Genomic DNA, 13,943 nt, shown 5'->3' with positions numbered 1-13,943 from the left:
TTTTAAAATTATGGGTTTTTAGTCTTTTAAATATTAGATTTGTATTGAACATTGTTTTGTACTGTTGCTGTGAGCCGCCCCGAGTCTACGGAGAGGGGCGGCATACAAATTTAATAAATAATAAATCATCATCATCATCACATCCACAGCATATTGGGTCTTCATTCAGAGTAGTGCTATACCTGTGATGGTGAACTTATGTCATGTGTGCCACAGGCTTGGCTGCATAGCTAGAGGTATAACAAGCAGGAAGAGGGAGATTGTGATCCCCTTATATAGAGCGCTGGTGAGACCACATTTGCAATACTGTGTTCAGTTCTGGAGACCTCACCTACAAAAAGATGTTGACAAAATTGAACGGGTCCAAAGACGGGCTACAAGAATGGTGGAAGGTCTTAAGCATAAAATGTATCAGGAAAGACTTAATGAACTCCATCTGTATAGTCTGGAGGACAGAAGGAAGAGGGGGGACATGATCGAAACATTTAAATATGTTAAAAAGGTTAAATAAGGTTCAGGAGGGAAGTGTTTTTAATAGGAAAGTGAACACAAGAACAAGAGGACACAATCTGAAGTTACTGTAGTTGGGAGAAAGATCAAAAGCAACGTGAGAAAATATTATTTTACTGAAAGAGTAGTAGATGCTTGGAACAAACTTCCAGCAGACGTGGTAGGTAAATCCACAGTAACTGAATTTAAACATGCCTGGGATAAACATATATCCATCCTAAGATAAAATGCAGGAAATAGTATAAGGGCAGACTAGATGGACCATGAGGTCTTTCTCTGCCGTCTGTCTTCTATGTTTCTATATCTGAGGGCACATGAGACGTTGCCCTATGATAGCTCCAGTGTGCATGCGCGCGCTGCCCAGCTGGTTTTTGGCCTTAGGGTAGGGCGTTCCCCCCCCCCCCAGCTTTCAGGAGGCTTCCCTGGAAGCCTCTGGAGGACAAAAACTGCCCATTGGGCAAACTGGAAATTGTTTTTCTGAACTTCCATTTTGCCTGTTGAGGCGTTTTTTCGCCATCCCCAAGTTTCAGGAGTCTGTAAGCTTCAGTGAAACCTGTCCATATGGATGGAGGGGGCCAGCATAGGGGCGGGGGTTGTGCTCATGTGCAGGGGGGTTTTGTGCATGTGTGGGGGAGGGCATGGATGTGGGATTTTGACACGTGAGACAAAAAAGATTTCGCCTTCATTGCTATACGGTGTCCCTCTACGAAGCTTATAAATTGGCTATATCATTTGATGAGATATTTCTTCCATTTGGTTTTCGTTTGAGAAGATACTCATCATGCCTTGGTTCCTGTCTATACTATCGTGCCCCTGTCTTAATTCGTTCTCTCAAGATCTATATGTTGATATGTCCCGGTATAGCTAGGCTACGAGACCTTTGACATACACTGAGCAGAGAATTTTAACAGAGTGTGGATGTGTGGCAAAGCCAAAGAAAAAAGAGAGACAGACTTAGTTATGCTTAATAAGTACTGTTCACATATATACAAAACAGAAACAATCCATAACAAGCACTAAGCCATACAATATAATAAGCACTAAGCAAACACACTCCCGCCTCAAGGCAAAGCAAAAATGAATGAGCGTTAAAGCATCATTGAGGGAATGAGTACTGGCGCCCTCTTATGGCAAACAGCCCAAAATATTTAAAGTGAAAATACAAGACTACAATAGGTAGTTTACAATGGCAAACCCTAACAACCATGTACCTTGTACTAACACTATCTTGTGAATTTGCCATTTCAGGGGTGCATCTTGTCCTTAACTGGCAACAACTTTTGGGACTGGAATTCTAGTCACTAAGCAATGCATTTGTGAAGTGAGTCATCACGTGACCCCATTTTATGACCATTTTTACGATGATTGTTAAACCAATCACAAGTTGTTAAGTAAATGTGTTGCCCGCTATTATTGGAAGTAGGCTGGGAAAACTGCTTCCTTAATTGGTCTTTTTGGATTTCTTTGTGAAGTGAACATTTAACCCTTTAACATTTAAATATGTTAAAGGGTTAAATAAGGCTCAGGAGGGAAGTGTTTTTAATAGGAAAGTGAACACAAGAACAAGGGGACACAATCTGAAGTTAGTTGGGGGAAAGATCAAAGGCAACGTGAGAAAATATTATTTCACTGAAAGAGTAGTAGATCCTTGGAACAAACTTCCAGCAGACGTGGTTGGTAAATCCACAGTAACTGAATTTAAACATGCCTGGGATAAACATATATCCATTGTAAGATAAAATACAGGAAATAGTATAAGGGCAGACTAGATGGACCATGAGGTCTTTTTCTGCCGTCAGTCTTCTAGGTTTCTATGTTTCTAAGTGTTTCTCTGAAAGGGTGCAAAAGTCCATATCTCTTTGTCCCTTTGTCTTTCTTCTTGGCATTTTGGAAACTTCCTGCCCCCAGTCATCATTGCTTAGAGTCTCTTGCTCTGTGTTTTCTCCTGGTTCTTAGCCTGTTCTAGTCACTCACCCAAGCGCCTCCACTCACTCAGGCTAGTTAACCTCCCTTGTCCTTTTATGAATCCGTTCATCTCCCTATTTTTTTTTCCTGGTTTGTCTGGCGCTCCCATCAGGCCACTGGCATGCTCACTCGCCTGGATTATCTTCACCCTCCCTCTTTCCTTGGGTCTTTCTCTCCCTCTCTCCATCTCTCAACATTATCTTTAGATCAGCTTTGTTTTTTTTCTCTCGGCATCTGTTATGCCCCGCCAGTGGCCTGTGTAGCTGATAGCAGATCCTGCTCAAGAGGAGACCAACTTGGTGATGTACCACCTGCCTGTGCAGCTGGCAGCCAAGTCGGACAGTGAGAAGACTGGCGAGGACTCGGTACCAGAGACAGAGGTTCAGCCGGGGTGTTTGGAACCTCCCACACCTCCTAGCAGTGATGAGGAGGAAGAGGAGGACCCTCTTCCTAATGCATGAGCATGCAGAACTGCCAAAATGCAAGAGTGGTTACTCCAGAGGAGGTCTCCTCGGGAGGAAGACTTGGGACTAATCAGTCACTCCTCTAGTCTACTTAAGGCAGCGGTCCCCAAACTATGGGCCGCAGGCTGCATGTGGCCCGCTGAGGCCATTTATCCAGCCCACGGGTGAGTGAGAGGAGCATAGGTACATACTTTTCTTTTAATTAAATTATCTCCTTAATGTTCCTTCAAAAAGTACAACACCAATTATATTTCTAATTTATTAATCATTATGCCTTCTTTCTTTATACATTTTTCTATAAACCAAGAAAACCTTGTATAGCCAATCAGATGTTAACAAAAGAAAATTAAAAACAAAACATAAACATATATGAATTTCAGATTTCTTCTCTCCCTCTAAATAGTATGTTCCCATTTTGTTTTTTACTTTAAAATAAGGTATGTGCAGTGTGCATAGGAATTTGTTCATAGTTTTTTTTATAGTCCGGCCCTACAACAGTTCGAGGGACAGTGAACTGGTCCCCTGTGTAAAAAGTTTGGGGATCCCTGACTTAAGGAAAGCTGGGGCAGTTGAATCTCGGCAAAAAATAACGTTTGAAATTTCGTGTGGTTTGTTATGTCTGGAAAATCTCTGCTTATCTGCTTCAGTTTGTTTATTGAAGACAACTGCTGGGCATTTTGCCAAACTTTTGTGAGCTATCAAAGACTAATTGCAATTTTATGATTTAAGACTTTCTGAACTCATGCCAGCTGTTAATGGCAACTAATTAACAGTTGGGTTTTTGCAAGAAAATAGTGTTTTGAGGTTCGTGTGTATGTGACCTCTACTAAGACAGCTATTAGTAGTCGGTTATTGATTAAAAATAAGTTTGAACAAACTCCGTGTGTGCTGTGTTCTTAGCTGCGGCAGAACAAGATTCAAACTTAATATTGCATCGGTTGCAAAGGTGGGTAGCTTCAACCACAACAACACAAGAGCACACAACAGATTTAAACTTAATATTAACTGCTCCAAACTTGACTGTAAAAAATATGACTTTAGCAACCGAGTTGTCGAAGCGTGGAACTCATTACCTGACTCAGTAGTGTCAACCCCTAACCCCCAACATTTTTCCCTTAGACTATCCACGATTGACCTCTCCAGGTTCCTTAGAGGTCAGTAAGGGGCGTGCATAAGTGCACCAGTGTGCCTTCCGTCCCCTATCCAATTGTCTCTCCTTATCTCATTTATCTTTTCTTCCTTTCAAATATGTTCACCTATACTTTTATATCTTTTCTTCTATTCTTTTCTTTATTTATATTACTACATATCTATTTTCTTCAATGTGTATTATGTATTGGACAAAATAAATAGAAATAAATAAATAAGATCAACTTCACCTTTTTTCCTCTCCTCTTCAGGCTTCTCCCTCCTCAATGCAACCCCACCAAGCAGGTGGGAGCAGGACAGGCTGATAAATTCTTCCCCTCCCCAACTCTCTCTCTCTCCCCCCCCCTGTTCTGTTGGGCTCTCTGGTAGACTCCTCCCACAAATTCACAGGTACAAATTTCAGACACACGTTTGGAAATTCAAAACAATGTTCTTTATAATGAAAATTCACTTAAACCAAGCCCTCTTTTTTTGTATAGCAAAGAGCACTTGTCTCCAAACAAACTGGTAATTGGTACAAGTCCCTTATCAGTTCTGTGATACTTAGCTTGCAGCTGTGAGGCAATTCACAGCTCCTTTCACAAAGTGAAACACACTTTGCCCTGGTTTAGTTTCAAAGCGGGGTGGGGGGAACATCAGCATACAAAAGATCAAAGTCAGTAAAGCAGTCACGAAACACAACGATCAGATAATCCTCCACAATGGCCAAACCCACAGGCTGCTCTTTATAGCAGCCTCACTAATGACCACAGCCCCACCCAACCACAGGTGGCCTCATTTTCTTTGATAATAATCTCTCAGTTGTTGCTGCCTATGCATCGCTCTCCGCATGCGTGGCTGTATCATTAACTCTTGTTCTGAATCCAAGGAGGAGAGAGATAATTGATCTCCTTCTGAGCTGTCTGCCACACTCTCCTCCTCCCTGTCACTCATGTCTTCTTGGTCAGAGGAGCCTTCATCATCAGATTCCACCCGGGGGCAAAACAGGCCTGCAGTATGTGGATGTCTCCCCCACATCCACAGTCCTTGGGGCAGGAGCTGGGCCAGAGCTAACCACAATATCCCCCTCTCCCTCTGTCTCTTTCCTCAGGCCTCTGCTTGCTTTGCCTCCTTCTCCATTGGTCCCCCTTTTCTCCTCTCTTCTTCCCCTCAAGCCATGCGGCTGAAAGGCTAGCCCTCCCTACTAACATCTGTAAAGGAGCCATTCCGGTTTTTTTCCCTCCTGTGGTTATTTTGCTCTTTAAAGCCATATTTTGCAACAGCAAAGTTCCAGATTTACGAGCAAGCTGTCAACAGAAATTGTAAGAAACATTTGACGAGTTCCCTTTGAACAAACCGGATATTCCAGATGTAGCACTCAAGCCGCTGCCCCAAAGACGCTTTTCAAAACCCACGTTTTTGCAGGGGCAGAGTTCCAAAATTACCAGCAAGCTCTCAACAGAAATCCTGAGGGCCACGTGCTTCTCCCAGTGGTCATCTTTGCGACACTGCAAGTTATAAACCGTAGGGAGTTTCAATGCAGAGTCCATTGGCGACCAAATGGGTGACAACGGGTACAGAGAGGAAAATACATAACTGCTTGAAACCTTCCTTAGCACTAAGCAAGTGTGATGCTGCCAATCAAACGGGGCTACCTTTGAAGAGTGTTCGGAAACTTCAGATCGTGTAGAATGCAGCTGCGAGAGCAATCATGGGCTTTCCCAAATATGCCCATGTTACACCAACACTCCGCAGTCTGCACTGGTTGCCGATCAATTTCCGGTCACAATTCAAAGTGTTGGTTATGACCTATAAAGCCCTTCATGGCATCGGACCAGAATATCTCCGGGATCGCCTTCTGCCGCACAAATCCCAGTGACCGGTTAGGTCCCACAGAGTTGGCCTTCTCCGGGTCCCGTCGACTAAACAATGTTGCTTGGTGGGACCAAGGAGAAGAGCCTTCTCTGTGGCGGCCCCGACACTCTGGAACCAGCTCCCCCTGGAGATCAGAACTGCCCCCACCCTCCTTGCCTTTCGTAAAGTTCTTAAGACCCATCTCCCCTGGGCCTATACAGTTTATACATGGTATGTTTATGTGTATGCTTGCTTTTAATAATGGGGTTTTTAGTGTTTTTAAAATTATTAGATTTGTTCTTACATTGTCTTTGTTATTGTTGTGAGCCGCCCCGAGTCTACGGAGAGGGGCGGCATACAAATCTAATAAATGAATGAATGAATAAATAAATAAATAAATAAATAAATAAATAAATAAGGGGCCACTGTACCTTGTGGCCTCCCCTTGTTTTTTTCAGGATCCCTCTCCATTTGAACAAGAAGTTCTTTCTATTTAGGGAGGAGAGCCATGTGAATTTATGGGAGCCTCAAACTGGTTGAGTGAAGTTAGCTCATTTGATGACTAAAAAGTCAGTTATGGATTTCAATGCAATTTGTTAAGTCGGGAAAGGGGCTAGTAGACTCTTTTTGGCATACTGCCTAAAGATACAGTATTTGTAATCAGCAAATCGGAGTCTTCTAAAATCGGGGTGAAGTATGGTGGGTTTTGTAGTCCAGGGGTAGACAAAGTTGGCTCTTCTATGACATGTGGACTTCAAATCCCAGAATTCCTGAGCCAATCATGCTAGCTCAGGAATTCTGACGGGTTTGTATGACAAGGTACCACTGTATATACAAATATCAACAACAGAGTACAAACCGCGCACAGTTACTCTCAAAGATAACTCCCCCCACAGGGAACAGCAATGGCGCCCTCTTACGGCCTAACCAGTCAAAGGTCTTAAAGACATATTACATCTTTACAGTCACAGACTACCATTGGTTGTTGCTGGGGGGTTTTTAGACTTTGTAATGTAAAACTGTTATTTTAGATTTTAATTATTAGATTTGTTACCATGTATTGTTTTTATCACTGTTGTGAGCCTCCCCGAGTCTACGGAGAGGGGCGGCATACAAATCTAATAAATAAAAATCAAAATAAAATAATTACTACGTGGCAACCCCAAAAACAGGTGAGTACCAATGTTGATACTCTAGAAAGAGTGCAGAGAAGAACAGCAATGATGTTAAGGGAACTGGAGGCTAAACCATACATAAATGATTGCAGGATATGTCCCGTCTAACAGAGAAGGAGTAAGGATGAGCTGACAGCTTCCATGGCTCGTCTCTAGAAGTTGTGGGTGGTCCATTATCCACAATTATATTGTATTTTATGTCTATTTAGCTGTGAGCTGCCCAGAGTCCTCTGGGAGTGGGATGGCATATAAGCCTAAATAAATAAATATATCATTGGAGGTTTTTAAAAAGAAGATTCAACAGAGATTCTTTCTGCACCAACTCAGGAAGCTAAAACTACCCAAAGAGCTGCTGATTCAGTTCTGCAGAGGGATTATTGTCTGTCATCTGCACCTCTTTACACTGTCTGGTTTGGTTCTGCTGCCAAACAAGATTCAGACTTCAAGGAATACTTAGAACTACAGAAGAAACAATTGCTACCAACCTGCCTTCCCTTGTATTCCATTCCATCTGTATACTGCACAAGTCAAAAAGAGGTCTGTGAAAATATCTACAGCCACCCACCCACCCGCATCCTGGACATAAATTTTTCAACGTCTACCTTCAAAATGATGCTATAGGGCACTGCATACCAGAACAACTAGACCAAAGGATAGGTTTTTTTCCTGAATGCCATGACTCTGTTTAACAACTAATTCTCACAACACTGTCAAATAGTTTGCTAAGACACTACTACTATTTTTCTCATCCTTCCTATTATCTATCTCTTCCCAGTTATGACTATAACCATGTTGCTTGTATCTTTCGTTACCAGACTCCGTAGTATCATCCCCTAACCCCCAACATTTTACCCTTAGACTATCCATGGTTGACCTCTCCAGATTCCTAAGAGGTCAGTAAGGGGTGTACATAAGCGCACTAGAGTGCCTTCCGTCCCCTGTCCTATAGTCTCTCCTATATCTCGTATTTCTTCTCTACTACATCCTCTATAACATTCATTGTGTATTATTGTGTATTGGACAAAATAAATAAATAAAATAAAAAATAAATAAATCTATTTGTTTCCTAGTACAATTTGATTTATTAGTAACCTATGATTATCACTGTCTATCTTTTTATTCCTGATGAATGTATTTTATTATCCTGAGAGCACATACACCAAAGACAAATTCCTTATGTGTCCAATCAAACTTGTCTAATAAAGAATTCCATTCCATTCCTTTCTATAGTAGAAGCAACTGTGGTTGAGCTCTAAGGGGTTAAAACCAGCAAGCGCTACATTGCTAGAAAGGATGGGGAAGGAAGTTAAGGAGAAGCACAGAGCAACTTCCTCTTCCTGAACACTCAATGGGCGGAAGGGGGTATGCAGAGTGGATCCTGTGCTCTTCCCCCGGTGGAAGCTGCAGCTGGAAGATGAGATCATAGAAGAGTTGGAGTGAAAGTAAGGATGCTTGATTTTCTCCATGATGTGGAAGCAGAGAGACAATTATGCTGAAGGATGTCAGCAGCTGTTGCTGCAGGTTCCTTCCCTCCCCAAATTTTGAGCCCACTGGTGCTGCTCGCTATGAAACTGGTGACTGCAATTTTCTCCTGGTGGGGAGATTTAAAAAGTCTCCTTCAAATATAAGGTCGATTCTTTGGGAATGGCTTAAATTATGGATGCTCCATCACTTGAGGTTTTTAAGAAGAGATTGCACAAGTGCTATAAGGTCCTGCCCCGACCCTCTGGAACTAGCTCCCCCCGGAGATCAGAACTGCCCCCACCCTCCTTGCCTTTCATAAAGTTCTTAAGACCCATCTCTGCCATCAGGCATGGGGGAACTGAGACATCTCCCCTGGGCCTATACAATTTATACATGGTACGTTTGTGTGTATGCTTGCTTTTAATAATGGGGTTTTTAGTGCTTATTAAATTATTAGATTTGTTCTTACATTGTCTTTGTTATTGTTGTGAGCCGCCTTGCGTCTACGGAGAGGGGCGGCATACAAATCTAATTAATAATAATAATAATAATAATAATAATAATAATAATAATAATAATAATAATAGAGTGCAGGCTACTTCAGCTGACTGCTTGCTGCCTACAATTTGGCAGTTCAAATCCCACCACGCTCAAGGTTGACTCAGCCTTCCATCCTTTTGAGGTGGGTAAAATGAGGGCCCAAATTGTTGGGGGTTATGTGCTGACTCTGTAAATTGCTTAGAGAGGTCTGTAAAGCAGTGATTTTCAACCTTTTTTGAGCCGCGGCACATTTTTTACATTTACAAAATCCTGGGGCACACCACCAACCAAAATGACACAAATTAAATAAATAAATACATACATACATACATACATACATACATACATACATACATACATACATAACCCCCTCGTATATACAATCCCATGTAACATCCCCTTATAAATACAGTCAATCATCAATCATCCCTACTCAAATTTATATCTCATTTCTGGGTACTTCTCCTGTCTTTCCCCCTTTTCTCTCTCATGTTTGTCATTTCTCTCTCTTCCTCCCTTTTTCCCTCATTCCTTTTCCCTCTCACTTCTCCTCTTTTTCCATCCCTGTCTCTCTCCCCCCCCTTATGTGTGTGTGTGTGTATACACACTGGAACCATTTCCAAAACCAGTTGAGGGCTGGGGTTTTTTCTCTTTTATTCTTTTCAAAAAGAGGTGTGGGCTGGGGGGCATTTCTTATTATTTGGGTGCTTTTTACCATATGCTTCAAGAATCACCCCTCTCTCTCTCTTTTGTTTCTCTCTCCTCTCATTCTCTGCCTCAATCATTTCTCCTTTTTTCTCCCCTTTTTGTTCTCATTTCTCTCTCTCCTTTCCTCTCCCTATCTGTCTCTCTTGCTTTCTCTCTCTCTTGCTATCTCTTTTTCTCTTATTTTCTCTCTCTCTCTCTCTTGTTCTCTCTTATTTTCTTTCTCTCTCTCTCTTTCTCTCTCCCTCCCTCTTAATCTCTTTTTCTCACTTTCTCTCTTGTTTTCTCTCTCTCTCTTGCTTTCTCTCTCTCTCTTGTTTTCTTTCTCACACTCTTTCTCTCTCTTGTTCTCTCTCTTGCTATTTCTTTCTCTCCCCCCTTTCTCTCTCTCTCTTTCTCACTTTCTCTCTATCTTGCTGTCTGTTGCTGTCACTCACTCTCGTTCTCTCTCCGTTCTTCTCAGCGGAGGCCAGCGAAGGTAATATTCAATGTCGGGAGCGCGCGGGCGGTTGCGCGTGCTCCCTACCCCCCTGCTAGCCGCTCGGAATATTCAAAATAAGAAAAGCCTTCACCGGCGAAGGTTTTTCTTATTTTGAATATTCCGAGCGGCTAGCAGGGGGGTAGGGAGCACGTGCAACCGCCCGCGCGCTCCCGACATTGAATATTACCTTCGCTGGCCTCCGCTGAGAACGGAGAGAGAACGAGAGTTGGGCCATTTTTTGTCTCCTGCGTTCCGGGTGAGGGAGGAGCCACGCCAAAAGGCAGGAGACAGCGGAGGAGGAGAGGGGGCGGGCGGGGGGCAGCGCCGAAAGGCCGAGGGGGCCGGAGGCACCGTGGGGAGGCAGGGGCGGCCGCGGCTCCCTTCCCTTCTGCTGCCGGCGCCTCCCCGCCCCCCCCCCCCCCCCCCCGCGGGCTGGCAGGGAGATGAGGAGCGCGCTTTCGGGGAAGCGACGGTGCTTTGGGGAAGCGACGAGAAGCCATGGGCGCGAGGGGGCCGACTTTCAAAGCAACCTTTGCCGGCCTCCCGTGGGAGGGTGCCAATAGCGGCGGCAGCGGCGGGGGGGGCAATAGCGGGGGGGGGCGAACCGCCTCGCGGCACACCTGACCATGTCTCGCGGCACACTAGTGTGCCGCGGCACACTGGTTGAAAAACACTGCTGTAAAGCACTGTAAGTGATATATAAGTCTAAGTACTATTGCTATTGTTATTTCTAGCTTACCAAAAGTAGGTTGTAGTCTACCTTGTCAAATGCCTTGCTGAACTCTAAATACAGTATGTCCACATTATTTTGCTGGTCTACTAATTTGGTCACTATGTTGGAGAATGAAATAAGATTGGTTTGGCATGATCTGTTTCTAACAAACACATGCTGACCTCTAGTTATTACTTTACTTGTTTCTAGATGTTGACGGATCTGGGTTTTTTATTATCTTTTAAAGTATCTTCCAGTATTGATGTTAGGCTAATTAAGTCTTTGTGATTCTGCCCCCCCCTTTTTTTTTTTTGCAGTCCTCTGGTAGTTTTCCAGTGATCCTGGATTTTGGAAGATGTGGTTCTGAGATTATATCTGCCAGCTCTTTTAGAATTCCTGGATGTAACCCATTTGTTTGTTTGTTTTCTATTCTGCCCTATTCCTCAGACTTGGCGGCTCACAAGGGCGGATTTGTATTTATCAAAATCAGACAGGTGTTCTATCCTTTCTTTTTTGTGCTTATTTTAACTTTTATTTCTAGTCTGTCTTTTGCAGGTTCGTTTTTGGAAGGTTGGATTACAGGGGTTTTTTTGTTTTTGTTTTTTGTGAAAACCGATGCAAAGAATGAGTTAAGCAGCTCTGCTTTCTCTCTGCTGCCTCTTATATTCTTCTCTCGTCTCTCTTTATTCGACCAACTGTTTTCTTCTTTTGCCTCCGCCAGTTGAGTGCAGCCCTTTCTTCTCCAGCCTTTCTTCTCTGACGATTGGCCGATGCCTTTTCTCCCTCGCCGAAAACCCCCTAGTTGTTCGGTCCAGCCCTTCCATCACAAAAAACCACATTCACCCCTGACCGTTTGGCCAGCTGGGACGAACAGCTAGGGGCCTTTCGGCGAGGGAGAAAAGGCAGTGGCCAATCATCAGAGAAGAAAGGCTGGAGAAGAAAAGCTTCATCTAACTGGTGGAGGCAAAATGCCCTATACCCTATGGCAGTGTCATTATTTTTTCTTTTATATTGACTCATATGCATTCTAGGAGGTTTTTGTCTTGGTTTCATGCATTTCTGTAGCAATATAGTACAGTGGAACCTCAACATACGAGCAGCTCTACTTGCGAGCAACTCGAGATAAGAGCTTGGGAGGGAGCGTCATTTCCGTTCGCCTCCCGAGCTCACATCCGGGATACGAGCCACGCCTCCCTGACTCTTTCGCGAAGGAAGGAAGGCAAGGAAGCACCCGGCTCCTCTCTGCTCGTAGTATCCCACTTGGTAAGCATTCGCTTGGCTTCTGCTTGGGGGTGGGGGGGTCCTTGGCTTCTGCTTGGGGGTGGGGGGAGCCGTCCCCGCTTTAGGAGCAGCAAAGAAGCCACGCGCCGGTTTTGAAAGATCGAAGCCAGCATGGAAAGCTTCCCCAGGCTGGCTCCGATCTTTTAGAACACACGCGCGGCTTTTCCGCTGACTCCTAAAGCGGGGAAGTTCGCCAGGAGTCAGCAAAGAAGCCGCGCGTGTGTTTTAAAACATCGGAGCCGGCATGGGGAGGCTTTCAATCAGCCCCCGAGCCCCCAACTCGGGGGTTGATTGAAAGCCTCCCCATGCCGGCTCCGATGTTTTAAAACACACGCGTGGCTTCTTTGCTGACTCCTGGCGAACTTCCCCGCTTCAGCCGACGTCTTTTCCCCTCAGCCCTCGGGCTTGCACGCATTAATCGCTTTTACATTGTTTCCTATGGGAAACAATGTTTCGACATACGAGCTTTTCGACGTGTGAGCCTCCTTCCGGAACCAATTAATTTCGTAAGTCGGGGTTCCACTGTAGTCCTTTACATACAGTTCAACACCACCTCCTTTTTTATGGGGTCTGGCTTTTTTTGAACAATTGGTATCCTTCTATCAGTTTGTTCCAGTCATGGATTTCATCTCACTAAGTTTCTATAATTCCAACTATATCATATATACACTTCTGATAATCAATTGGTAACGGACATTTGATCAGCAGCACTGACTGCTACTTTACCTCTCCATTCGTATGGAAGAGGTAAATGTGTTTTTAGCATTTAAATCTCTGTTTTCACTTTGTTTTTCTAAAAAAAAAAATGAATGTGTATAATGCGTCATCTGTTTTTGTTTATTTGACATTAGTGAAAGTGAATTTCATGATTAAACGGATATTTGAACTTGTGTTTGCCCAGGTTCGCCTGGTGCACCAGTCGCTGCCCTATTTGGACCGGGAGTCACTGCTCACAGTCACTCATGCCCTCATCACCTCGAGGCTCGACTACTGTAATAATGTTCTCTACATGGGGCTACCTTTGAAAAGTGTTTGGAAACTTCAGATCGTGCAGAATGCAACTGCGAGAGCAATCATGGGCTTCCCTAGGTATGCCCATGTCACACCAACACTCCACAGTCTGCATTGGTTGCCGATCGGTTTCCGGTCACAATTCAAAGTGTTGGATATGACCTATAAAGCCCTTCATGGCATCGGACCAGAATATCTCCAGGACCGCCTTCTGCTGCACGAATCCCAGCAACCAGTTAGGTCCCACAGAGTTGGCATTCTCCGGGTCCCGTCGACTAAACAATGCCGTTTGGCAGGACCCTGAGGAAGAGCCTTCTCTGTGGCAGCCCTGACCCTCTGGAACCAACTCCCCCCAGTGATCAGAGTTGCCCCCACCCTCCTTGCCTTTCGTAAGCTCCTTAAAACCCACCTCTGTCATCAGGCATGGGGGAATTTAGATATTCCCTCCCCCTAGGCTTATAAAATTTATTCATGGTATGTCTGCGTGTATGATTGGTTTCTTAAATAAGGTTTTTTTAAAAAAAAAACAAATTAAATATTAGATTTGTTCATATTGTTTTATTATTGTTGATAGCCGCCCCGAGTCTACGGAGAGGGGCGGCATACAAATCTAAATGAATGAATGAATGAACAAACAAACAAATCTCGGTAGT

At 44.0% G+C, this 13,943-nt stretch overlaps 1 protein-coding gene across 1 annotated transcript in view; it reads left to right on the top strand.

The window, feature by feature from the left end:
* LOC139159908 (zinc finger protein 271-like) overlaps positions 1 to 13,943 on the top strand; it is a 46,208-nt gene that overhangs the window by 30,765 nt on the left and 1,500 nt on the right. Inside the window, exon 4 of the mRNA XM_070737363.1 lies at positions 11,569 to 11,577. Within this exon, the coding sequence (XP_070593464.1) occupies positions 11,569 to 11,577 (9 nt within the window). The remainder of the gene's footprint in view (positions 1 to 11,568; positions 11,578 to 13,943) is intronic.

The sequence above is a fragment of the Erythrolamprus reginae genome, chromosome 2 (assembly GCF_031021105.1).
Source record: "Erythrolamprus reginae isolate rEryReg1 chromosome 2, rEryReg1.hap1, whole genome shotgun sequence".
Taxonomy (NCBI): Eukaryota; Metazoa; Chordata; class Lepidosauria; order Squamata; family Dipsadidae; genus Erythrolamprus; species Erythrolamprus reginae.
The sequence above is the reverse complement of the archived record's forward strand: the minus strand, read 5'-3'. Positions and strand labels throughout refer to the sequence as shown.